The 26,937-nt window shown below is 32.7% G+C and overlaps 1 protein-coding gene and 1 pseudogene across 7 annotated transcripts in view; both read left to right on the top strand.

Moving 5' to 3' along the window:
* STXBP5L (syntaxin binding protein 5L) overlaps positions 1–26,937 on the top strand; it is a 381,398-nt gene that overhangs the window by 117,408 nt on the left and 237,053 nt on the right. For all 7 annotated transcript variants that reach the window (XM_027060943.2, XM_027060941.2, XM_027060949.2 and 4 more), the window contains exons 6-7: positions 12,922–13,056; positions 19,708–19,771. In XM_027060943.2, coding sequence (XP_026916744.1) covers positions 12,922–13,056; positions 19,708–19,771 — 199 coding nt within the window. The remainder of the gene's footprint in view (positions 1–12,921; positions 13,057–19,707; positions 19,772–26,937) is intronic.
* Positions 21,429–21,526, top strand: LOC113600015 (uncharacterized; annotated as a pseudogene).

Genomic DNA, 26,937 nt, shown 5'->3' on the forward strand with positions numbered 1-26,937 from the left:
TTTCTCCTATTTTATTTTGGTAAATTTTTATATTTTATATGTAAATGTGTGATTTGTATTAATTTTTGTATAATTTAAAGTTCTGGTAGAGATTTATTTTTGTCTTAATAGATACCCAATTCTATACTATCTTTTGTTGACCTCATTGAATTGCCTTGTATATTTGTCAAAAGTCAGTTGGACATATTAAGTGGGTTTACTTTTCTGTGTTCTCTCTTCTGTTCCATTGATCTGTATGTTTGTCTTTCTGACAATGTCACACAGTCTTGATTACTGTAGCTATGTATTATGTTTTGTAATGGGGTGGACTTATTCCTCCTATTTACTATTTTTCACAATTGCTTTAGCTATTCTAGTGCCTTTGTCTTTCCATATAAATTTTAGAATAAGCATGTCCATAAAACCACAAAAATATCTTGCCTGAGTTTTATAAAAATGTGAATCAACATCTTTACTATGTTGATTATTAAAATGTGTGAACACTGTATGTTTGTTTGCTTAGATCTTTCATCTGGTTTGTGTAGTTTTTAGCATAAAAGTTGTATGATTTTTTAATATTTACACATCAGTATAGCATATCTTGAATGCCTTTAAATGATACTGCATTTAAAATTTTACCTTTCACATGTTCATTGCTATTATATAGAAACACAATTGAGTTATGTATGCTGCAATGTTGGTGAACTCACTTTTTAGTTCTAAGAGTTTCTTGGGATTCCTTGGGATTTTCTGTGTTGACCATCGTATTACTTTCAAATAGAAACATTTTATTTCTTCCTTTCTGATCTACATGCTGTTATTTGCATTTCTTGCTTTTTTACACTGGATAGAATTTCCAATACTGTGTTGAAGAAGAGTGATGAAAACAGGCATCCTTGTCTTGTTCTTGATTTTTAGGGGGAAAACAGCCTTTTACCATTAAGTGTAAAGTTAATTGTAGGGTTTTGGTAGCTGCTCTTTATCAAATTGATAAAATACACTCTAATGCCATTTTTGATAGTTTTTATCACTAATGAGTGTAGAATTTTGTCAAATGCTATTTCTACATCAATTGATATGATAATGTTACTTTTCTGTTTTAGCTTGTTAATATGGTGAATTACATTGATGTACTGGTGTTGAGCTAACCTTGCATTCCTGGAATAAGCCCCTCTTGGCCTTTTTATATACTGTTCAATTCTATGTTAATATTTTGTTAAGGACTTTTATGTCCTTATGAGGAGTACTGCTGTGTAGCATATTCCCCCTGCCCCCACAAGCTTTATTGTGTTCTAATTGGCAAATTAAAATTTTATATATTTAAAGTATACAATTAGCTATTCTTTTTTCTAAGTTTTTATTTAAATTCCAGTGAGTTAACATATAGTGTTTCATTAGTTTCAGGTCTACAATACAGTGATTCAACTCTTCCATACAACACCTGTGCTCATCACAACACGTATACTCCTTAGTACCTATCACCTATTTAACCCATCCTACTACCCATATCCTTGCTGGTAACCATTAGTTTGTTCTCTATAGTTAAGAGTCTGTTTCTTGGTTTGCCTCTCTCTCTCTCTTTTTTTCCTATTGCTCATTTGTTTTCTTAAATTCTACATATGAGTGAAATCAAGTGTATTTTTCCTTTTCTGACTGAGTTGTTTCACTTGGCATAATACTCTCTAGCTCCATTCATGTTGTTGCAATGCAGCATTTCATCTTTTTTTTATGAATTTTTGAACGTTGATTTTGTATCCTGTGACTTTACTGAATTCATATATCATAAGTTATAGCAGGTTTTTTGGTGGAGACTTTTATCATGTCATCTGCAAATGGTGAAAGTTTGACTTGCCAATTTGGATGCCTTTTATTTCTTTTGCTGTCTGATTGCTGCGGCTAGGACTTTGAGTACTATGTTAAATAACAGTGGTGAGAAGGGACATCTCTTTCTCTTTCCTGACTGTAGAGGAAAATCTGTCAGTTTTTTCTCCATTTAGGGTGATATTAGCTGTGGGTTTTTCATAGGTAACCTTTATTGTGTTGAAGTATGTTCCCTCTAAACCCACTTTGTTGAGGGTTTTTATCATGAATGGATGTTGTACGTTGTCAAATGCTTTTTCTTCATCTATTGAAATGATTATGTGGTTCTTATCCTTTCTTTTATTAATGTGGTGTATCATGTTGATTGATTTGCACATATTGAACCACTCTGGCAACCCAGGAATAAATCCCATTTGCTTGTGGTAAATGATCCTTTTAATATACTGTTGCATTCAGTTTGCTAGTATTTTATTGTGAATTTTTGCCTCCATGCTCATCAGGGATATTGGTCTGTAGTTCTTTTGTTTTTTTTTTTTTAACTTTTTAAATGTTCATTTATTTTTGAGAGATACAGCATGAGTGGGGGAGGAGCAAAGACCTGAAGCAGGCTCCAGGCTCCAAGCTGTCAGCACGGATCCCGACGCGGGGCTCAAACTCACAAACCATGAGATCGTGACCTGAGCTGAAGTTGGATGCTTAACCTACTGAGCCAGTCAGGCACCCCTGTAGTTCTTTTTTTTTTTTTTTTTTTTTTATGGAGTCTGGTCTTGGTATCAGGGTAGTGCTATTCTCATAGAATGAATTTGGAAGTTTCCCTCTTGTATTTCCTGGAAGAGATTTTTAGTTCTTCTTTAAATGTTTGATAGAATTCACTAGTGAATCTATCTGAGACTGAAGTTTCCTTTTCTGGAAATTAAAAAAACAATTTTCTTAATAGTTATAGGACTATTTAATTTATTTCAGATATGGGGAATTGTGCTTATTTGTGCTTCTTGATGAATTTGTCCATTCTACATACACTGTTGGATATATTTGTATAGAGCTGTTATTTATCTGTATTGATATTCCTTGTTTCATTCCTAATTTGGTAAATTGTCTTTTATGTCTTTTTTTCCTTGTCAATCTTGCTGGAGATTTTTCAAGTTTCTTGAAATTTTCAAGGAAATTGCTTTTTGTTTCATTGATTATCTCCTTTGCTTCTCTGTTTTCAGTTTCATTGATTTCTGCTCTTTATTGTTTTCTTTTGTCTACTTGGTTTAGGTTTATCTTACTCTTATTTTTCTAGGTTCTTGGAAAAATATTTTTCTAGGTTCGTGGAAGCTTAGTTATTGACCTGAAACTTTTTCTCTTTTCTAATGTAAGTATTTAGTACTATATATTTCCTCTAGGAATTGATTTAGCTGTTTCACCAGTTTTGATTTCATGTATTTACAGCATCATTCAGTTCAATATATTTTTTTCCAAGAGCTTAACATACATGTCTTTTGTTGAAGTATTATTAATATACAGTGTTATATTAGTTTCAGGTGTACAATATAATGATTCAACAATTCTATACATTTTTTCTTTGTCCATTTTTTTTGTTTCTTAAAGTATACATATGAATGATATCATATGGTATTTGTCTTTCTTTGACTTATTTTACTTAGCATTATATCCTCTAGGTCTATCCATGTTGTTGCAAATGGCAAGATCTCATTCTTTTTATGGCTGTGTAATATTCCAGTGCGTGCATGTGCACGCGCGCGCACACACACACACACACACACACACACACACACACACACACTGTATCTTTATCCCTTCATCTATGAATGGACACTTGGGTTGCTTCCATATGTTGGCTATTGTAAATAATGCTGCAATAAACATGGGGGTGCATATATGGTTTTGAATTAATATTTTTGTTTTCTTTGTGTAAATACCTACTAATGGAATTACTGGATCATATGATAATTATATTTTTAATTTTGGGGGGAATATCCACACTTGTCCCCACAGTGGCTGTACCAGCTTGCATTCCCAACAATAGTGCATGAGGGTTCCTTTTTCTCCACATCTGTGTCAACACTTATTATTTCTTGTGTTTTTTTAATTCCCTTGTGATGACTTCTTGGACCCATAGAACAGAAGTGTGTTGCTTAGTTACAAGTGTTTGGAGATTTTTTTCTCTTATTTTTTTTTATTTCAAATGTGATTCCTTTGTATTTAGACAGCACATTCTGTATGACTTGATTATTTTAAATTTGTTGAAGTTTATTTTTTAGCCCAAAATGTGGTGTCTTAGTATATGTTTTGTGGTGACAAGATATTTTGCTGTTGTTTGGCAGATTATTCTATAAATGTTGATTAGGTCCTGTTGACTGATGGTTGTGTTGAGTTCTATACCCTTGCTCATTTGCTGGGGACAGGTGTTGAAATGCACTAGCATCATGGATTCTCTTTTTCTCTTCTCGGTTTTTGCTTCACATAATTTGCAACTTGTTGTTTGGAAATGCACATTTAGGATTGCCATGTCTTCTTGGTGAATTGATCTTTTTATCTTTACATAATGTCCCTCTCTGTCTCTGGTCACTTTGTATTCTCCAAAGTTGTTACATTTTTATCTGGTATTAGTACACCCATTCCTGCTTTCTTTCGAGTAATGTTCATATGATGTATCTTTGTCCTTCCTGTTACTTTCAGTCCACCCATGTCAGTGTATTCAAGTGAGTTTCTTGTGCACAGCATATAGTTGAGCAGTTTTTAAGTTCACTCTGCCAGTTGTAATTGGTATTTACATTTTATGTAATTATGGTATGTTAGTGCTTAAGTTGTCTATTTTTTGTCTGCTTATTTTATTTTTCATTCAAATGTTTTTTACTTGCCTTCCTGTGTGTTAATAGAACATTATTTTAGAATTCCATTTTGATTTATTTATAATTTTTAGTGTATCTCTTTGTATCATTTCACTTTTTAATGGTTTCTGTAGACATTTCATTATGTATAAACAACTTATCAAAATCTGCTATTGCATTTTTTCAGTTTGAATGAAGTATAGACATTTCCTTTCTTTATTTTCCTTTACTTTCCTCCTTTTAAATAAGTTCTCCTCTCTCTGTATTTAAAACCACATCGGACTGTGTTATTATTTTTTCTTTGGCTATGATAATTTAGGGTACTCAAGGGAAGGTGGAAAATATATTGTATTTAACTGTATTTTTACTCTCCCTGTAGTTTTTTTATTCACACTTGATATTCAAAAATGTCTTTGATCTTTTTTCTGTTTAGTGAACTCCTTTTAACCATTCTTTTAGAGTTTGTCTTTTAGTGACAAAGTCTTAGTCTTCCTTCATCTAATAATATACTGGTTTCTCCCTTATTCTTAGGGGTTATTTTGGGAGAATATAGAATTCTGTGTTGATAGTTCTTTCCCTAAGCATTTGAACAGTGTTCTACTTCCTTTTGGCCCCTGGTTTTCTGGTGAGGAATTTGCCATCATTGGAATATTTTCTCCGATAGTTACGGTTTTATTTCCATTATGCTGCTTTTAAGATATTATCTTTTTCCTCTTTTAGATAATTGGCTATGATCTGTCTTAATTTTATTTATTTGGGTTTATCCTACTTAGTTTTTCGCAGCCTCTTGAGTTTTTTGGTTTTTTTTTTTTTGCCAAATTTAGAAGTTTTGGACATGATATCTTTACTTTTTTCAGTCCCATTTTCTGTTCCTTTCCTTCTGAGGCCCTGATAACATGGTTGTTAGATCTTTTATTTTTATCTCACAGGTTTCTGAGTCTTGAAATTTTTTAAAAAACATCTATTTCTGTTTGTTGTTCAGATTGGATAATTTTTATTCTTTTATCTCTGAGTTCACTGAGTCTTTTTTCTGTGCCCTCCATTCTGCTCTTGAGCTTATCCATAGGTTTTAAAATTTTCTTGGTTGTATTTTTCAGTAGTAAAATTTACATTTGGTTTTTATCTCCTGTTTCTTTGCTGACACTTTCCATTTTTTAATTTCATTTCATTTCATTCATAATTTTTCGTTGCATTTTTATGTTAGCTTCTTTTAAATATTTATCAGTGATTTCTAACATCTGTATCATCTTGGTATTGGTATCTTGGCCTTTTTTCATTCAAATTGAGATTTCCTATTTCTTGGTATGATGAAGGATGTTTTATTAAAACTGGTTATTTTGGATATTATGTTATGAAATGGTAGATCTTATTTGAACCTTTTTGGGGTAGGTTTTTTTAACTCTGGCAGTAAAGGACAGATGTCATCTTGTTACTAACAGATGGGAATAGAAATTCAGATTTCCCTGTTGGCCTTTATTATCTTCAGAGATAGAAACACTTTGTAACTGCTGGGTAGGGTATAATTATCACTCCTTATTTTACTTCTATTTTTATCATCCTGACCACAATAGAAGGACCTCATACCTGCTCCCCACGTGGCCTCCACTAACTCAGCTCTTTAATTTAGAAGTTGAAATGTTCTGTGAATTTATTTATTTTTTAAAGCTTATTCATTTCTTTTGCGAGAAAGAGCACGCACACGCATGAGCATGGGAGGGGAAGAGAGAACCCAATGAAGCCTCTGCACTGTCAGTGCAGAGGGCGATGCAGGGCTTGAACCCACGAACCATGAGATCATGACCTTAGCCGAAATCAAGAGTTGGATGCTTAACCGATTGTATCACCCAGGTACCCCAAAATATGCTGTGACTTTAAATGGAGGTAGAAAATGTTATTTCTTTTGCTGTAGCAGAATGAGAATAAGCTTCTCAGACTTGGATTTTCCAGAAATCTTGATGTTATTCCTTATCTAACTATAAAGATTTGGCTTATTTTAAAAATTTGACTTATTTTTGATAGTTTTCCAAATAATTACAATAAATAATTAAAGCAACAAAATTGAGTGATTTTTTTACTATCTGGTTAGTTAATTAAGACTGTGTATGAAATTCAACTAAATTTTCAGTTTTCTGTTTAATTTTGTCTCTTGTGTTAGAATTTGAGCTGGCTACAGGTTATCCAATGTTATCAGATTCTATTTCTTAGAGAATTTTTAATTATTTTTTCTTTTATATGATTTTAGTTTTTCCACTAAAATTCCTCTAAGTATCAGTCTTTGAATCAATATGCTGAGGGAGTCTTAGGGTAGCTGTTTGTTTCTTTCCCTGGGCTGTTGTTGTGGTTCTTTTTATCACCACTGTTAGCTATTTGGGGAGAACTACACAGCTATATGGCTCTCCTATTACTAACTTAGTAATTTAGGTTCTTATCCTAAAACTTTAAGTGTAAAATAATGGCATTCATTCAGTCACAGGACAGTATTTCATAAATACTGGTCATAGGTTATCTATATTAGAATCACCTAGAACAGTAGTAACTAAACTTTAAGTGTACGTGACTAACCTGGGTATTCCTCATAAAATGTAGTTTCTGATTCTGGGGTAGGGCCTGAGATTTGAATTTCTACTAAGTTTCCAGATGATGTTCATGCTGGTCTATGGACTTCATTTTGAATATCAAGTACTGAGGTTACTTGTTAAAGTATCAGTACATGTTCTATCCCTTGAATGTGAAAATATGCATTTTAATGAGATATTTATTTATAATAAAGATTAAAAATTATTGCTATAATTTAGTAGTTCTTAACTATGGTTGTGCATCAAAACCACCCAGAAAGAGTTTTAAAACAATATTGCTAGATTTACTTCAGAACTGTTGAACTTTCCTCTCTGTGACATTTGTATTTTTAATATGTAGAATACACCTGATTCTGAGTATCACCAGGTTGTAAAGCATAATTATAAATATTATAGAAGGGACTGGAGCCAGAGTCATCATGCCTGATAGTAGAGGTTTTACCTAGTATCTGGATACAAAATAAGACTCAAATTGAACTATGTTAGAACTTAGGGGAAAAAAGTTTCAAACTTGAAATCTCCCACTTAATTTCATACAGCAAAGTCTCTATAATTTTAAACCACTTAACTTTCTTAAAATATAGTTTTGGCTTGTGTTGACAGTGTTTCTCGAATTAGGATCTATAGGCATAGACTTGGAGTTATGAATTTTCCACAATAGTTTCTGATTGTAATATTTTTATTTTTATAATCACATTAATGGAAAGATTCTGAGTGACTTGAACAAATAATTTTATACAAAAATACTGTCGCACAGTTGCCATATATGAAATTAAATTTGCATTTGTGGTTGTGTTGGCACCAAATGGTGTTATTTTAATTGTTATGGATTAATAAAATAATAGAAATAGACTATGCACATGTATTATGTATTCATGCAAAATGATTATAAAAGTATGTAATGATGTACTATGGAATAGAATTCAAAACTGTTCAAGTATAGACAAGTGGTAGAAGAAAAACATGGAATAAATATATCCCAAATCAAAAGAACTTGTGTAGTCACAAACATATCCATATTGTGAGGTTAATTATTTCTTTTAAAAAAAATCCATCTGTCACATAAACTAATGTCATTAATTTGAATTCTAGATGTAGTTTTATTTGTATTTTGTATTTTTCTATGTATATATAAAAGCCATAAGGATCAGGAATTTATATCTTACTTTATACATAAGTTAAAGAATTTATAAAAGTAAGTGAAAAGTGAAGATAAGCAAAAAACTTTAAAGGTCTGTACATTCTTCAAGCTTTGAAAACATTGATTTTATTTATTTATTATGATTATGTAACACATATATCAAACTATAGAGTTACTAGATTTTTAATATAGTGGCCCTATTTATTTATTTGTTTGTTTAGTTTTTCAAATTTTGGCATCATCTTTATTTTTTAATTTTTAAAAAGTTTTAATGTAATTTATTGTCAAGTTAGCTAACATACAGTGTATACAGTATGCTCTTGGTTTTGGGGGTAGATTCCCGTGATTCATCGCTTACATACAACACCCAGTGCTCATCCCAACAAGTGCCCTCCTCAATGCCCATCACCCATTTTCCCCTCTCCCTACTTCCCCCATCAACCTTCAGTTTGTTCTCTGTATTTAACAGTCTCTTATGGTTTGCCTCCCTCTATGTTTGGAACTATTTTTTCCCCTTTCCTTCCCCCATGGCCTTCTGTTAAGTTTCTCAAGTTCCAAATATGAGTGAAAACTTATGATATCTTTCTCTGACTGACTTATTTCACTTGACATAATACCTTCCAATTCATCCATGTTGCAGCAAATGGCAGGATTTCATTTTTTTCTCATTGCCAAGTAGTATTCCATTGTATATATAAACCACATCTTCTTTATTCATTCCTCAGTTGATGGATATTTAGGCTCTTTCCATAATTTGGTTATTGTTGAAAGTGCTGCTATAAACATTGGGGTATATGTACCCCTATGAATCAGCACTCATGTATCCCTTGGATAAATTCCTAGTAGCACTATTGCTGGGTTGTAGGGTAGTTCTAATTTTGATATTTTGAGAGTGGCTGCACCAGTTTGCATTCCCCCAACAGTGCAAGAGGGTTCCCATTTCACCACATCCTTGCCAGCATCTGTTGTTTCCTGAGTTGTTAATTTTAGCCACTCTGACTGGTGTGAGATGGTATCTCAATGTGGATTTGATTTGTATTTCCCTGATGATGAGTGATGTTGAGCATCTTTCCATGTGTTTGTTGGCCATTTGGATGTCTTCTTTGGAAAAGTGTCTATTCATGTCTTCTGCCCATTTCTTCATTGGATTATTTGTTTTTCAGGTGTTGAGTTTGGTAAGTTCTTTATAGATTTTGGATACTAAACCTTTATCCGATATGTCACTTGCAAATATCTTCTCCCATTCTGTCGGTTGCCTTTTAGTTTTGTTGATGGTTTCCTTTCCAGTGCAGAAGTTTTTTATCTTGATGAGGCCCCAATAGTTCATTTTTGCTTTTATTTTTATAATGGCCCAATTTAAATGCAGTTTTCTACCTTAGCATTCCTTAATTGCCCTTACTAGCATTAATTCCTCCCTTCTTTGAATCCTTTATAGCAATAGACACACTTTACTTTTTTGTTTACTCCTCTACTTGTCTTATCTCTCCAATTAAATGGCATATTGTTTTGAGAGGAAAAAGAGTAGCTGTGTTGTAATCAAGGACAGTGCTTTTATTTTTTAAGATAATTTATTGTCAAATTGGCTAACATACAGTGTGTAAAGTGTGCTCTTGGTTTTTGGGGTAGATTCCCGTGGTTCATCACTTACATACAACACCCAGTGCTCATCCCAACAAGTGCCTTCCTCAATGCCCATCACCCACTTTCCCCTTTCCCCCACCCCCTATCAACCCTAAGTTTGTTCTCTGTATTTAAGAGTCTCTTATGGTTTGCCTCCCTCCCTTTCTGTTTGTAACTATTTTTTCCCCTTCTCTTAAGTTTCTCAAGACCCACATATGAGTGAAAACATATGATATGTGACTTTCTCTGACTGACTTATTTCACTTAGAATAATACCCTCCAGTTATATCTACGTTCCTGCAAATGGCAGGATTTCATTCTTTCTCATTGCCAAGTAGTATTCCATTGTATATGTAAACCACATCTTCTTTATCCATTCATCAGCTGATGGACATTTAGGCTCTTTCCATAATTTGGTTATTGTTGAAAGCGCTGCTATAAACATTGGGGTATAAGTGCCCCTATGATCAGCACTCCTGTATCCTTTGGATAAATTCCTAGTAATGCTATTGCTGGGTCATAGGGTAGTTCTATTTTTAATTTTTTGAGGAACCTCCACACTGTTTTCCAGAGCAGCTGCACCAATTTGTATTCCCACCAACAGTGCACGAGGGTTCCCATTTCTCCACATCCTCTTCAGCATCTATAGTCTCCTGATTTTTTCATTTTAGCCACTCTGGCTGGTGTGAGGTGGTATCTCAGTGTGGTTTTGATTTGTATTTTCCTGATGAGGGGTGACGTTGAGCATCTTTTCATGTGTCTGTTGGCCATCTGGATGTCTTCTTTGGAAAAGTGTCTATTCATGTCTTCTGCCAGTGCTTTTTATAAAGAATTACTTAGTGAAATTTGAATTAATGGGTAAATGGATGGAAGGCTAACAAAGTCTTAGATGATATACTAGAGAGAATGATAGTGAATATGGATATAGGAATAAGATTATTTTTCCAGGGTTCCTACATAACAGAAAATCTTTCATTTTTCGGGTTATGGTGGTGGAAATACATTACAAGTGAAAGTGTAACTATTAAATATAATAAATTCAATAAGGCATTGATTAGTCACTTATTAGGGTTATCAAATATACAGCATAAGTGTAATCATGCCCTCTTCCTCACCCATGTCAAGCAACTTACATAAATCACATTAGTCTTTTTTGTTGGGTTCAAATAAAGTCTGGGAATCCTGTGAAAAAAATCAGTTGTTTAACCACCACCCATCAGTTGGACATGGGACATAAGATGAAACCCTTCTGTCATCAAAGGTCTAGTTTCTTGTCAATTAGAATTAGGGGAAAAGTAATATTGGTTCAAAGAATAGTTCTAATCCTGTTTGGGTCTTTTTCATGTATTCCATCATTCTTGTAAACTTTCTCTATAGTAGAGTTCTGCCTCTTGCTTCAGCCTTCATTACTGAATCGTGGTGCTTTTTAGATTTTTCTTGTTAACCTTGGAAATGACTAGGTCATATTGAAGTTTGCTTTTTATCTACTAGAACTACTAAATTTTTGTTTACTTTTATTAAATTAGTGTTTTTTTCAACTCTGTGATTCAGAAAGGGTAATCTAAATCCTCTTTAAAATGAGTTTCCTTTTTCCACTTACATTGAATTTGAAATAGATCCTTCATTGCCTAGAAACATGACCATCATATTATTTCCTGTGGGACATTATTAAATATTCCTTGGCAATAGCACTTCTAGACTTTAGGTTTTAATCAGACTTGTCCAATATCATATAGGTTACACTTCAATTAGATTGCCAATTAACTGTAAGTACATATATGATAGCAGGATTTCTAGATTTTTGGATGTAATGTGCAAGGTGCTTTTAGCAGAATACTTTTTTTTTTTTTTTAGCAGAATACTTTTTAATACATTTTGATTTAGAGAGGTAGGCTGTTGAATGCTTCAATGAACCAGACTGAGAATATAAATTCAACAGACTGGATGTTTAGTCTTATATAAAAAAGAGGTATGAAATAGAATTTTGGGGGGAATTTACCATTCACATTCCTTTTTTCCCCCCCGTATTGGTCTGCCTGCCTGGCATCAGAATTCTGTCCTGTTCTTCTAACAATTTACCAGCTCTCTTTCTGAGTGAATTCTAGGAAATATTATGATTCAATAATAAGTTCTGACAATGGATAACTATGAACTTACCTCCCTTGTCATTTTAAGAGTGATTAAGGAGCCTGAATAGGCAAAACTAAAGAGTGATACACTGTCAATAGAAGGCTCTGGTAAATTCCCATATTTTATTTATAGGTGTCATGGTTGTGTTGGCTATAGAACAGGTTCCCAGAATTGGTCAGAAAACCTACTGTGAAGATAAAGGCAGAATAAAAAAGCCCAAAGGAATAGTATGGTAGATCTCTGACCTTATAAGTTTTCTTTATACTAATTAGATTCCAAGCATCTGAATAAATAGTAAATAATTTATGATCTTATGCAGACAAAGCTACAAATTCTCTAACTGAAATTTGTTTCCTATGTACTTAATTTCTATTTGAAGTGAATATTACTGAAGAAAAATGACCAGTGTATATATATGCTAATTTTGCAATCAGATAGGAGTATATTTGAATCCCAGTTTTGCCACTTACTAGGTGTCAGTCCTCTGCAAGTAAAAATAAAAATTCCTGGCCTCAGTTTCCTCTGTGTAAAATAGAAATATTTCTCTGTCTTGGAGTGCTCTTTTCAGAATTAGAAACAATATATGTTAATGTCCATGGTAGATACTTATTAAATAGTGGTTATTATTATCATAATTATTTTTAATGATGTACTCTTGTTATATATCCTATATCCTCTGCTAGTAAATAAATGCTACTTGAGTGTATAGTAAATTTTATTGTTTATATAGCTATCGCTACCTAATAAGTATAAGGAAAATATAATGCTGACCAAATATAAAATTTAGATATTTTAATTGTAATTTTCTTTCTTTCAGAATTACTTACTGTCATCTACCTTTCCAGAGTAAATGGCTCTATGTTGGAACAGAAAGAGGAAATACACATATTGTAAATATTGAATCTTTCATTCTTTCTGGATATGTTATCATGTGGAACAAGGCAATTGAGCTGTAAGTTTGAATTTGAATATCACTTTATTTGGCTTAAATATTTCAGATGGTTATGTAAAATATATGTCAAATTACAGAGTTACTTGAAACATTTATAGCTAATTTATGATTAATTTGTGTGAAAAGTTTAGCTAAAATAATTTGAAACTGTACAGACTTAAAATTATTGTAGTATTAAAATATTCTTATTTTAGTCTTTCTGAATACTTAAGAGTTTCTGAATAACTAAGGGTTATGTATGTAAAATTTGATGATAATAAGCTAAGACTCATTCTAAAAGTTATACAGGAAATCGTGTCATTTCTTTATTGTCATTCTTAGTATAGCCGCTTCCAATGGGAATGGCAAGTGGATTGTGACCACATTTCATTTTATGTAAAAATAATCATAATCAGTTCACATATTTTTTATTGGTGGTAGCTTATTCTTCATTTGCCTAACATATTGTTCAGAGTTCTAAGGAGAATCAATTTATCAATATTTTTCATGTTTTGACATATGCATCCATTTGGATATGTGGTTAGTGGTAATTACCACTTTGACTTTGGCATTGATATTTAAGTTTATGCACATGTAAAAATGTGAAATTCCCCAAATGTGAAGCTTTGTGGAATTCCAAGTTATCTTTTTGTGGTACATACATGGACAATTTTCCTGGTCACTGTCTCCTGGTCACTTAATCAGGAAAAAAAATTTTTTTTAATAAATGTTTATGTTCTGTGCATATTAGGTCCTTAATAAGATATATTTAACTTGAGGCTGGCTCATTCTCTCTCTTGTATAGATATATTCTAAGTTACATAATTAATTCTCCAAAGCTCTGATTAAAACAGCCTATTTTTATGAAGCTTGAGTCTGGTCTTTATGATAAATCTACCATTCCCAATTTTTAATGTTTCAATGTGCCTGTATATTACTTGATAGGAAAGGTTATTACTAATTATGATCTTCTTATAATATTCCTTTTGTATTACGTCCTAATGGGTCTTTTATCAATGGTAATTCTTCATCCCTGATTAGATTAAGAGCTGCTCCAGGGCAGAATCTTTGTTCACTGTTCCTTTCTTTTTCTTCATACTTCGCTTATTTTGGTGATTTCCACAGAGTGGTTACTAAGTGATTGATGACACTACTGAAGAGTTACTTTGATATTTACACTCTACTATTGACTTACAGCTTTCATTCATAATTGGCCTGAGCTATTTTACTCATATATATTTTGATGTTCTATATGTGTATTTTAAAAAAAGTTTATCCTATAGTCAACTATGTCTTCCAAAAATTATTTACTTTTTTAGCTATTTGGGAAAGATTTTCCCACTATAATCTCAGTTCTATAGAAGTGGTAAATAGGGATGAACTTAATGTTTGCTTTCATAATATTGTTTTAGGATATTGATAAAAACATAAATAAACTTGAGAGATTGAATTATAAACTTTTATACAAATTTAACATTAGTACAAATAGTAATAGATGTATCATTTGTGTTTAGTTGAATGATGCTAATTAAGAATTTTATTATCCAAATATATCAAATATTTCATCACTTTTGCTGTTTTGTTTCCATACTCACATAGTTACCAAATACTTTTCATAGTTCATTAGTGATTTCTACTTTACCTGTATGTATTTATATAGTCTAACTTTTACGATTTCAGGACTAATGATGAATTTAAAAACTGTAAAGGAGGGTAAAATTAGAAGGAACTAAAATAAAATAAGACACTTTTATTTTTCATAGTATGATCTTAGACATGTGATACAGCATCATAATAGAATCTACCATTTATAGAAATATCATCTTTTATAGAGTTGTACATGCCTCTGAAAAACGTCCTGAAATATCCTCAAGAAATTATTAGTAGACAACATTACCTCTTGAATGTTTCTTGGTTTACATAGACCAAATTTCCAAAAGTGTGTTCCATGCAATTATATATCCATTGTGATACATATAATTTTAAATGGCAACTGCCAGTCTCCTAGAACGGTCTTTTAACTGCTCTCTACCTCTTCAGATACATTAGAAAATACATGTCACTTTCTGTTAATATGTGTCAAGTGTATGGGACAATAATAAAAAATATATTTAAAAGATCATTTCAGTAATAGAATTTTAGACACAAGTTTTAACAATACATTTTCTAAGTATAGCAAATGCAGAATTGTCTTTAAGAGATGTGAAATTATTACTAGATAAGTTCTTACTTGAAATACTTTCCATTCAATGTTATTTTGTAATTTGTTTCTTTTTTTAGTGAAGCCTCTTAATTGTAATTATAGTCAATTCCCATAATTATAAATATTTTGTGCTCCCAAAATGTATGTATTAATTATTTGGAAACTGGAACACATTTTCCGTAGAAACAGTGATGTTTATAGACCCATAAAATAGTAGCATAGAACTAAACTGACATAAAAATATTTCTATGGGAAAATGTAGTCCAGGTTTGAGCACAAAAATAAATATTTCTGTGGAACAGCCCTGGCTTTAAAAAATATATAACCGGGGCGCCTGGGTGGCTCAGTCGGTTAAGCGTCCGACTTCGGCTCAGGTCACGATCTCACAGTTCGTGAGTTCGAGCCCCACGTCGGGCTCTGTGCTGACAGCTCAGAGCCTGGAGCCTGTTTCAGATTCTGTGTCTCCCTCTCTCTGACCCTCCCCCATTCATGCTCTGTCTCTCTCTGTCTCAAAAATAAATAAACGTTAAAAATATATAACCTATTTTTTTCTACATATGATTAAAATTTGAGCATGAAATTCAGAATTAAATAATAAATGTAAGACTTGTGTTTAACAATCACTCAAACATGTTTATTGTACACTACGATATGCTCTGTACTGGAAACAACTATGAACTGGGAAGACATAGTTACTGTCTTCTTGGGGCTTTTAGTCTAATAAAGGTGAGAATAATTAAAAAGGCAATTCCAATATATTGGAAATAAAATGTGGCAATTCCATAAGAAGGACACCTAACATGGGGTCTCAGAGAAGTGTCTGTGAAGGAAGTTACATCTATGTTGCTATCTGACAGGATGAGAATTTCAGTTGAGTGAAGAATTGGGAGACAGGGGTGGAAGTACTCTAGGAGGAGGGGATAGAAAGTTTAAAGGGTGGAATTTGAGAGAGTTTTTGTTCCATGCACAGGAATTTTAAGTAGTTTAGTTGGTTGTAATACCTGGGAGAGAGGATGACAAAGGAGAGTAATCAGGGGATATAATATGAAAGGCTTTTTAAGGCAGTTTGAGAAGTTTAGACTTCTAAGGCCAAGGGCTAGATTTTGAAGGGCTTTATGCAGAGAGTTGACTTGATTAAATATGCATTTAGGAAGACTACTCTGAGGCAGATATGAAGAAATGATTAAAGAGAGAAAGACTGTATTCTAGGTAAACATTATTATTGATTTAGGAGTAGAGATAAGCTGTCATAATTAAATAAATAGAAGATAGAAGAGGCCAGACTTGGGTATTATGGAAGGATCTAAGAACAACGAGAAGAATTAAGAGATGTTAGGCTTGAGCCACTGTGTAGGTAAGGGTGCCATTTAGTGAAATAAAGTAGGAGATTGAGTAAGTTGGGAGTAAAATAATGAGTTAAATTTTAGGTAGGTTGAGTTTTATGTGTTTGTAAGACATTCAAAATGATATGAAGTGGGATATATGGATCTGAAGGTAATGAGATCTGAATTTATGGTCATTGAAACCATGAAAAAAGATGAGATTGTGTATGAAGAGTATATAGAAAACAGGTAGCAAACTAGCAGACACTCAACCAATTCTGACTCACAGATATGTTTTGTTTGGCTACCAGAGTTTTAAGTATGTTCTGAATTATTTGTAATATTTGAAAATTGGTAGAGTAGAAATAAAAAGTTGTACTTCCAGATTTTCATGAAAATTCATGATGAGACAATTCTAGTTCAGTATTGTTGTCGTGGCAGTCAATAATCAATCCACCTTTTGTAGGTGGATAATGTGCATCCAGTTTGGCACAGTTCTCATTCAGCCTATTTAATTCATTTGCAAATCTTGCCTGGCTCCTGTGCATTCTTGAATTCATGACCATATATAACATGGGAATAGATGACAGACAAGGGCAGAATGAAAAGGAATATCAATATTTAAGATATAGAAAGAGAAAGAAAGTCCACAAAGGAAACTATTAAGAAGCTATCATGGTGAATGGGAGGAAGAGAAATAAATAGGGATACCTAGAAATATTATTGGGCATTATTTAGATAGATATTACATGACTTTAAGGTCATTGATAATTCTACCTAAAGTAATTTTTGTAGGATTTACAGAATCTAGAGTACACTAATGCTTTATGGCTATAAGTTTTTCAAGGAATGCTTGATGGTTTTTGGAGGTACAATGTCAGGGGAAAAGTCAGAAAAAACATATCAAAATGTTAGTAGTCGTTATATTTAGCAGTGAAATAATATGAGAGTTTTTTTTTCTTTTGACTATTAGTGTTTTCTAAGTTTGGCTTTCTTTCTTTCTTTCTTTCTTTCTTTCTTTCTTTCTTTCTTTCTTTCTTTCTTTCTTTCAACCAATAATATATCTTCTATTGTCTGAAAAAGTAAATACAAACAACTGAAGTTTAATGCTAGATTATTTTCTGAACTTGAGTGTTTAACAGAGTTTGAGAGTCTAAATGGTAGAGTCTTGCATGTGGCCTTAGTAGTGTTTCTTAAAGTATATTTCAGTGATTGCCTTAATATGGTCAATGAGGAAGGATCCTATGAACCAGCACTTTTGGAAAATATCAAAGATTTGCAATATTCACTTGCAAATTGTGGCTTTAAGAAGTTTTATAGAAGAAAAAAATATGTAACTATGTTTGATTCAGGGTTTCCCAAACTTTTAAAATATGGAACACTCTTTAAGTGAAATAACTTATATATTTACTAGTTAATCATAGAGTACACTTTGTTATTTGCTGTTCCAATCAAACCCAAGAGATAGGGGTATGTAGTTTGTTGGATATTATTAATTTCCAAAGGATAATTGAAGGACATTGTCCTTATCAGAGGCACTTATACTCTAATAAAACACTACATTTAGAATGCAAATAGTAACTCTGGTTCCCAATTATTCCATTGATTTACAGCAGTCATAATGCATACTGTTCATTGAGTGCTTAACATGTTTTGCCATTATATTAGGTGATATGTATATATATACATGTTCTAATTTTCATAATTACTCATAATTACTCAGTAAAGTCAGTACTACTATTGTCAGTACTAATGAGATTTAGGATAAAACCAGTAACAAAATATCTAATAAATCTGTATTTATTCCTCTGAGTCACTGTGGGGAGTCGGTATCTAGGGAACCTAGAGTTACTTAATTTGTCAGTTTTCTCTGATTCCAACAAGTTTTTAAAATTTAATCTTCTTTACTATTTTGTGAAGAATCTTTGATGGTTTTAATGTGTGCATAAGAAATAAATTAGAATTATGTCAATATAATCATAATAGAATTAGTCTGGCACAAATAGGCTGTTGAAGAAAGGATGTGGAAAAATGAGCAGTAACAAATCTATGGTCATATCAGGTCATATTATATTTAACCATGACATAATCATATTTAACAGTATGTTAAAATAGGGAACACAAAAGAAACATGCTAGATATCAGAGTAGAATAAATTTAAAGTCAGATTTACAGAGCATAGGTCCTTTTAACAATATGCACTTAGACACATAGTTACCTGTTATTGCTTACCCTAGATAACAAATAAGTAAGACATAACCAGTGAACTATGTTTCCTCAGTTTGTCAGTTTTCTGTAATCTGGCTATCACTAGAGAGAGTTTCTTTGTAAATCAAAGGAGATCCTAAACTTTTCTTAGGAGCAAAATTAGAGATTTTATGTCAAAAGAAATTGTAAATCAGTTATATACTTTGCAATTTGGTTGCAAGGATTTACAGCATTAGCCTTATGGCTGTGTAAGTTTTCTTTCTTGTGTAACTAAAAGTTCAATTTTAAATTTTCGGAGGTCCAGATAAGGCAACAAACATAAAAATGCCCAGTCCATAAATCCATACTTTTATGAAAAGGCATCATCTTGATTATTCATAATTTTCCTTTGATAATGAGGAAATAAAGTTGATAACATGAAAATATCTAAAGCATCGCTTTCATTATTAATATTGTCCCTTTGAGTATTTAATTCTTGTGCTATAGAAATAAAGAATCCTAGGGTACCTGGGTGGCTCAGTTGGTTAAGCGTCTGACTTCAGCTCAGGTCATGATCTCATGGTTTGTGAGTTTGAGATCCACATTGGGTCTGTCTGCAGCACAAAGCCTGCTTTGGATCCTCTGTCCCCTTTTCTCTCTGCCCCTCCCCTGGTTGCGCTTGCTCTCTCAAAAATAAATAAACATTTAAAACAAAAAAGAAATGAAGAACCCTATTGTTATATGGATCTATGTTCTTAAACCTGATTTTAAAAAAATTACACCTATTTTAACAGTTACTAGGAGAAAGAAAGAAAGTCTTCAAGAAAAACAACCAAATTTCAAATGAATAACTCTCAGATTATTAAGAGTGTATTCTAGTATAATTTCTTTGTTCCAGTCTCTAATGGTAAGGTGTTTTAATTTTTATTTTTTAATTACTATTTTGAATTAATTTAACAGATCCACAAAGACTCATCCAGGTCCAGTTGTACATTTAAGTGATAGCCCAAGAGATGAAGGGAAAGTGAGTATTACAATACCATTATTCTTGCATTTATTTTCCTCATTCTTGAATGAAGGTGTTTCTTGTTCTTATTTTGTACCTAACTTGTAGCACAGTTCATAGCATTCAGTGTTTTCTAAAATTAAAATATGTTGAATGAATGAATGAGCAAATAAATGAATGAATGAATGAATTGTTCACAATAATGGTCCCAAATTAAGTCTCTTTTTTCACCTAGAGTTAAAGTTGGTATTTAATTCTAGAATTTTGAGGAAGGTATGGGACATGTGGAACAACTTCCATTTTCAAATATTCTGTGCTGGAACTTAACAATTTGATTATCAATATCATTAGTCATAGGCCTCTGCTATTCAGTTTTGGTAATGATACATGACCAATATTAAATAATCTTAAATTAGCCAATCTTGATTTTATAAATAGGTAATTATACAGAAAATTTTCTCAGGTTATAGAAATAATCCTTATTCATTTTGATTATTCATAATTTTCATTTTGAGGAAACAAAGTTGATAACATGAAAAGATCTAAAGCATCACTTTCATCATAAATATTCCTTCTTCAATAATATATTTTTTGCTAAATACCATAGAAAACACCTGTATAAATTAGTTAGTATATGTTTTCTTCTTTGTTTATTTTTAAATGATAGAAAGTGAATTTGTCTAATAAATATTGAGCCTGAAAGTCAAGTTGCCTGATGGTAATAGAAAGAACATTGGATTTCTTCAAATTGATCCATTAATACGCTGTAATTCCAATCAGGTGTCATCAGAATTTACTTATTTTTAAGGAAATTATTCTAAAATTCATAAGAAAGTATTTTTCTCCAGATCCTCACCAACACTTGTTATTTCTTCTGTTTTTTATTTCAGCCACTCTAACAAGTGTAAGGTGACAATCTCATTGTGGTTTTTATTTGCATTTTCTTGATGATGAGCGATGTTGTGCATCTTTTCATGTGTCTGTTGGTCATCTGTATGTCTTGTTTGGAAAAATGTCTATTCAGGGCCTCTGCCCATTTTTTAATTGGATTATTTGGGGGTTTTTTTGGTGTTGTATAAGTTCTTAATATATTTTGGATATTAACCCCTTATTGCATATATCATTTGCAAATATCTTTTCCCATTCAGTAGGTTGTCTTTTTGTTTTATTAATGGTTTCCTTCACTGTGCAAAACCTTTTATTTTGGTGTAGTCCCACTAGCTTAATTTTGCTTTTGTTTTTCTTGCATGAAGAGACATATCTGGAAAAATATTTCTACAGCTGATGTCTAAGAAGTTACCACCCATTTTTTCTTCTAGGAGTTTTATGGTTTCAAGTCTCATATTTAGGTCTTTAATCCATTTTTGAGTTTATTTTTTTTTTATTTTTTTTCAACGTTTTATTTATTTTTGGGACAGAGAGAGACAGAGCATGAACGGGGGAGGGGCAGAGAGAGAGGGAGACACAGAAGCGGAAACAGGTTCCAGGCTCTGAGCCATCAGCCCAGAGCCCGACGCGGGGCTCGAACTCCCGGACCGCGAGATCGTGACCTGGCTGAAGTCGGACGCCTAACTGACTGCGCCACCCAGGCGCCCCTAGTTTATTTTTGTGTATAGTATAAGAAAGCAGTACATTTTCATTCTTTTGCATGTAGCTGTCTAGTTTTCTAAGCACTGTGCTCCTTTGGCAGCACATATATTAAAATCACAGAGAAGATTGGAATGGCCCCTGGGCAAGGATGACATGCAACTTAGTTTTCCCAGCATCATATGTTGAAGACACTGTCTTTTCTCCATTATATATTCTTGCCTCCTTTATTATAGATTAATTGACCATATAAGCATGGGTTTATTTCTGGGCTCTCTAATCTGTTCCATTGATCTATGTGTCTGTTCTTATACCAGTACCATGCTGTTTTGATTACTACGGTTTTATAGTGTATCTTGAATTCTGGAATTGTGATACCTCTAGCTTTGTACACAGTTGCTGGGAATGCGAATTGGTGCAGCCACTGTGGAAAACAGTATAGAAGTTCCTCAAAAAATTAAAAATAGAAATACCATATGATCTAATAATTACAGTACTGGATATTTTCCAAAGAAACAACAACAACAACAACAACAACAACACCCCCACTCATTTGAAAAGATATATGCACCCCTGTGTTTAATGCAGCATTGTTAACAATGGCAAACATATGGTAGCAACCCATGTGTTCATCCATAGATGGATGAGTAAAGAAGATGTGGTATATATACACAATAAAATATTACTCAGCCATAAAAAAGAATGAGATCTTGCCATTTGCAACAATATGGATGGACCTGGAGGGTATGATGCTTAGTGAAATAAGAGAAAGACAAATACCATATGATTTCACTCATGTGGAATTTAAGAAACAAAACAAATGAACAATGAGAAAAAAAGACAAGCAAAAAAAACCAGACTCTTACATATAGAGACAAACCCATGGTTGCCAGAGTGGAGGTGGTTGGGGAGAAGGGTAAAATAGATAAATGGAAGAACAGAATTGTTGAATCATTATATTGTACACCTGAAACTAATATAACAGTATATATTATACTTCAGTTAAGAAGAAAAATAAAATTAGTAACTATAAATTTTAAAAAAGGAAAATATTTAAAATATTTTTTAAATTTTTACTTCAAGTTTTTATTTAAATTCTGGTTAGTTAACAAACATTTTAATATTAGTTTCACATACTGAGATACCACTGGTCAGATACCACACTGGTCAGAGTGGCTAAAAAGAACAAATCAGGAGACTATAGATGTTGGAGAGGATGTGGAGAAACAGGAACCCTCTTGCACTGTTGGTGGGAATGCAAACTGGTGCAGCCACTCTGGAAAACAGTGTGGAGGTTCCTCAAAAAATTAAAAACAGATCTCCCCTATGACCCAGTAATAGCACTGCTAGGAATTTACCCAATGGATACAGGAATGCTGATGCATAGGGGCACTTGTACCCCATTGTTTATAGCAGCACTTTCAACAATAGTCAAATTGTGGAAAAAGCCTAAATGTGCATCAACTGATGAATGGATAAAGAAGATGTGGTTTATATACACAATGGAATACTACTTGGCAATGAGAAAGAATGAAATCTGGTCATTTGTAGCAATACGGATGGAACTGGAGAGTGTTATGCTAAGTGAAATAAGTCAGGCAGAGAAAGACAGATACCATATGTTTTCACTCATATGTGGATCCTGAGAAACTTAGCAGAAGACCAGGGAGAAGGGAAAGGGGGGGGGGAAGTTACAGGGAGGGAGGGAGGGAAACCATAAGAGACTCTTAAATATTGAGAACAAACTGAGGGTTTATGGGGAGTGGGGGAGAGGGGAAAGTGGTTGATGGGCACTGAGGAGGGCACCTGTTGGGATGAGCACTGGGTGTTGTATGGAAACCAGTTTGACAATAAATTACATATAAAAAATAATGAAAATAAATAAACTTAAGAAAATGAAAAAAAATAAAGTTTAATGGACTAGAAAAAATATTAGTTTCAGGTATAGAATTTAGTGATTCATCACTTACAACTCCCAGTGCTCATCACAGCAAGTGCCCTCTTTAATGCCCATCATCCATTTAACTCATCCCCCACCGCCACCTCCCCTTCCAGTAACCTTCAGTTTGTTCTCTATAGTTAAATCTGTTTTCTGGTTTGCCTCTCTTTTTTTTAATCCCCCTATGTTCATCTGTTTTGTTTCTTAAATTCCACATATGACTGAAATCATATGGTATTTGTCTTTCTTTGACTTATATTGCTTAGCATAATACTTTCTAGCTCCAACCTGTGTTATTACAAATGGCAAGATTTCATTCTTCTTTATGGCTGAGGAATATCCCACTTGGCATCATAGGGTGTTGCCTCTTACCTCTAAAGAACAGCACTTGGCTGCTGTGAGAAGGAAATATCCTCACTTAAGTACTAGGGAAATGGAATATCCCATTTTTTCCACATCAGACTGGCAAAATATTAAAAATTAAAAATAATATCAGGTAATGGAAAATATCCCCCCCCCACACACACACATACCACATCTTCTTTAGCCATTCATCAGTTGGTGGACATTTGGGTTCTTTCCATAATTTGGCTATTGTTAAAAAGTAATACAATACATTGTGATATTGGTACAGGAGATACAAAAAGACCAATAGATGTAAATGGGTATTCCAGAAATGGTTCAGACTTTTGGGGTAATTTTTGGATATTTTAGAGAAGATGTTTTAGGATATAAAAAACTATTGAATAAATGGTGATGGACAATTGGATATCCATTTTGAAAAAAAAAAAGTAATGTCTCTCTACCTTACTCCATTCACAGAAGTAAATTCCAGATGGAGAAAATACATAAACATTAAAATCACAACTCAGAAAGTTTTAGGAGAAACTATAGGAAATGAGTTGTTACTGTAAAGTTGAGACATCCTTAGGAAAGACATAAAACCTAAAAGCTTTAAGGAATATACCATAACAAGACAATCATGATAAGAGATAGGCAATAAAGAGGGAGATATTTGCTACGTATAGTAGGCAAATAATGAACATGCAAAATATATAAAAAACTTGTACCATATCCTCATCTTTCATAATAGGAAATCAATATGTGTAATTAATATATCAAGAAATTGAAATATAAATATATTTAGAAATATGAGAGTAAGTTTACTAGAAAAGGCAGTTATAAGAGTTGAAAATGTGTTGCCTCTTACCTCTAAAGAACAGAGTTTGGCTGCTGTGAGAAGGAAATATCCTCACTTATAAGTACTAGGGAAATGCAATATCCCATTTTTTCTACATCAGATTGGCAAAATATTAAAAATTAAAAATAATATCAGGTAATGGAAAATATTAATAATGAATAATGGACACCTAAATACAGCACTAGTAGGTATATATACCAATATGGGCAATCTGGCATTCTCACCATTTAAAACATGTATTCATTATGACTTAGAAAATTCATTTCAGAGGTCTATCCTATTTATATTACCAAGGGCCAAAATACTGAAAACAGAATAAAGTTCAATTAATACAAAATGGAATAAATGTATGCCAATATATCCATATTATAGAATGCTGTACTGATATGGAAAGTTCTTTAATCCATGTTTTAAAAATAAAAGTTGAAGAACAATAAGTGCAGTATAAGGCCACTTGAATAATGCATTTGTGTTTTTATTATATATTCAAATACCCAAGAAAAAAGGCCTGAAAGTATATGTACAAATCTGGGGAGGATACTGGAGATTGGAACTGGGGAAAGTGATCAAAGGTATTGATAGTCCCCTTTGTTCATACTTTTATGAATATAATGTGTGTTAAGTAATTAAAAATTAAAAGGGATGAGAAATAAATTAGTATTAATGTCAGAATACTACATGTTTGAAATCTTGAATAAATCATTTGACTTTTTTTAAAAGCTTGTTTATTTTGAGAGAAAGAGCACGAATGACTGCATGAGCAAGCAGGGGAGGGGCAGAGAGAGAGAGGGAGAGAGAGAATCTCTCCATTTGTCAGTGCAGAACCTGCCACAGAACTCAATCCTGCAAACTGCGATTTCATGACCAGAGCTGAAATCAAGAGTGAGATGCTTAACCAACTGAGCCACCCAGGTGCCCCCAAATTGTTTGACTTCTTGTACATTAGTTCTTCCATCAACAGCCTTTTGACACATAGAGGTTTTTTCTTATTTTAATGTATTGAATTTTATCAGTCTTTTCATTTGTTTCTTGCATTTTGTATCTTATTCAGTAAATCATTTCTTCCTGTGGGAAAATATCATCCTTGTTTTAAAACAGAAGATCAGTTTTAAGGCTTTCCATTTCACGATTAGATTTTAACTTAAATATAATTTATTTTGGGGCGCCTGGGTGGCGCAGTCGGTTAAGCGTCCGACTTCAGCCAGGTCATGATCTCGCGGTCCGTGAGTTCGAGCCCCGCGTCAGGCTCTGGGCTGATGGCTCAGAACCTGGAGCCTGTTTCCGATTCTGTGTCTCCCTCTCTCTCTGCCCCTCCCCCGTTCATGCTCTGTCTCTCTCTGTCCCAAAAATAAATTAAAAAAACGTTGAAAAAAAATGTTTTAAAAAAATATAAATATTTTATATTGGTTTGAAATAAGGGATATGCCTGTTTTTACAGATAAATAATTCATTTATTGAATAGTTAATTTAGTTACTAATTTATAACATATCACTCACATATGAAATTCCCATGCTTGAATGGATCTTTTTTCTGGACTTTTCCTCTGTTGCATTGATATATTTATTTATTAGTGTGCTATTACTACATTTTATTAGTAATAATACCTTTACAAAACATCTTGTTATCTGGTAGGTCCTCCACCTCTTCCTTCTCTATCTTGGCTTTTTCTGAACATTTATTGTACTATATACACTGCAGAATCAGTTTCTAAAACTCTATGTAAATGTCTCCTGGGATTTTGTTTGTAATTTGAACATACCAATTAGAAAAAATTTACTTCTTTAAGATATGAATGTTCCAACTATAAACATAGTGTTTCCTTTAGCCTTCTTTTTTCTATATAGCTTTATAACTTTTTCCACAAAATTCATATGTATATCTTTTGTTAGATTAATTCTAAGTACTTTATAGATTTTATTGCTTCTGTGAATTAATTTTTTTAAAAATTAATTTTAAGTCATTTTAGTGCATAAAATATTGATTTTGTTATTTTGTGTTCATTGTGTCACCTAATGTTTTTAATGGCTGTCCTTAGATTACCTGGAATATGCTATGTATAAAAGCATAGCAAACATAGACAAATTTTGTTTCTTCCTTTCTAATATTTATATATTTTTATATACATATTTGTTTTGTTGGATAGGAACCCAGTGGAGGTGAATATAAATGGCTTTAATGGGAACTTGCTTTTGTTTCCAACTGCAAAAGAAATATCTTCTAAGATTTCAAAATTAAGATGTTTGCTACAGGTTTTTGGTTGATTGCTTTTATGAAGTTCACCTATTTCCAATATTCAAAGAGTTTTAAATTATAAACAGTGTTGAATTTTTTGGATGCGTTTCTACATGCATTGAGATATGTTTTGTGCTAATCTCAGTCTATTGATAAGGATGCTATATAGGATCTAGAAATACCTGGGGACACTAGCTGGACCTGAACCAGCTCTCATCAACATT

This window comes from Acinonyx jubatus, chromosome C2, assembly GCF_027475565.1.
Source record: "Acinonyx jubatus isolate Ajub_Pintada_27869175 chromosome C2, VMU_Ajub_asm_v1.0, whole genome shotgun sequence".
NCBI lineage: Eukaryota > Metazoa > Chordata > Mammalia > Carnivora > Felidae > Acinonyx > Acinonyx jubatus.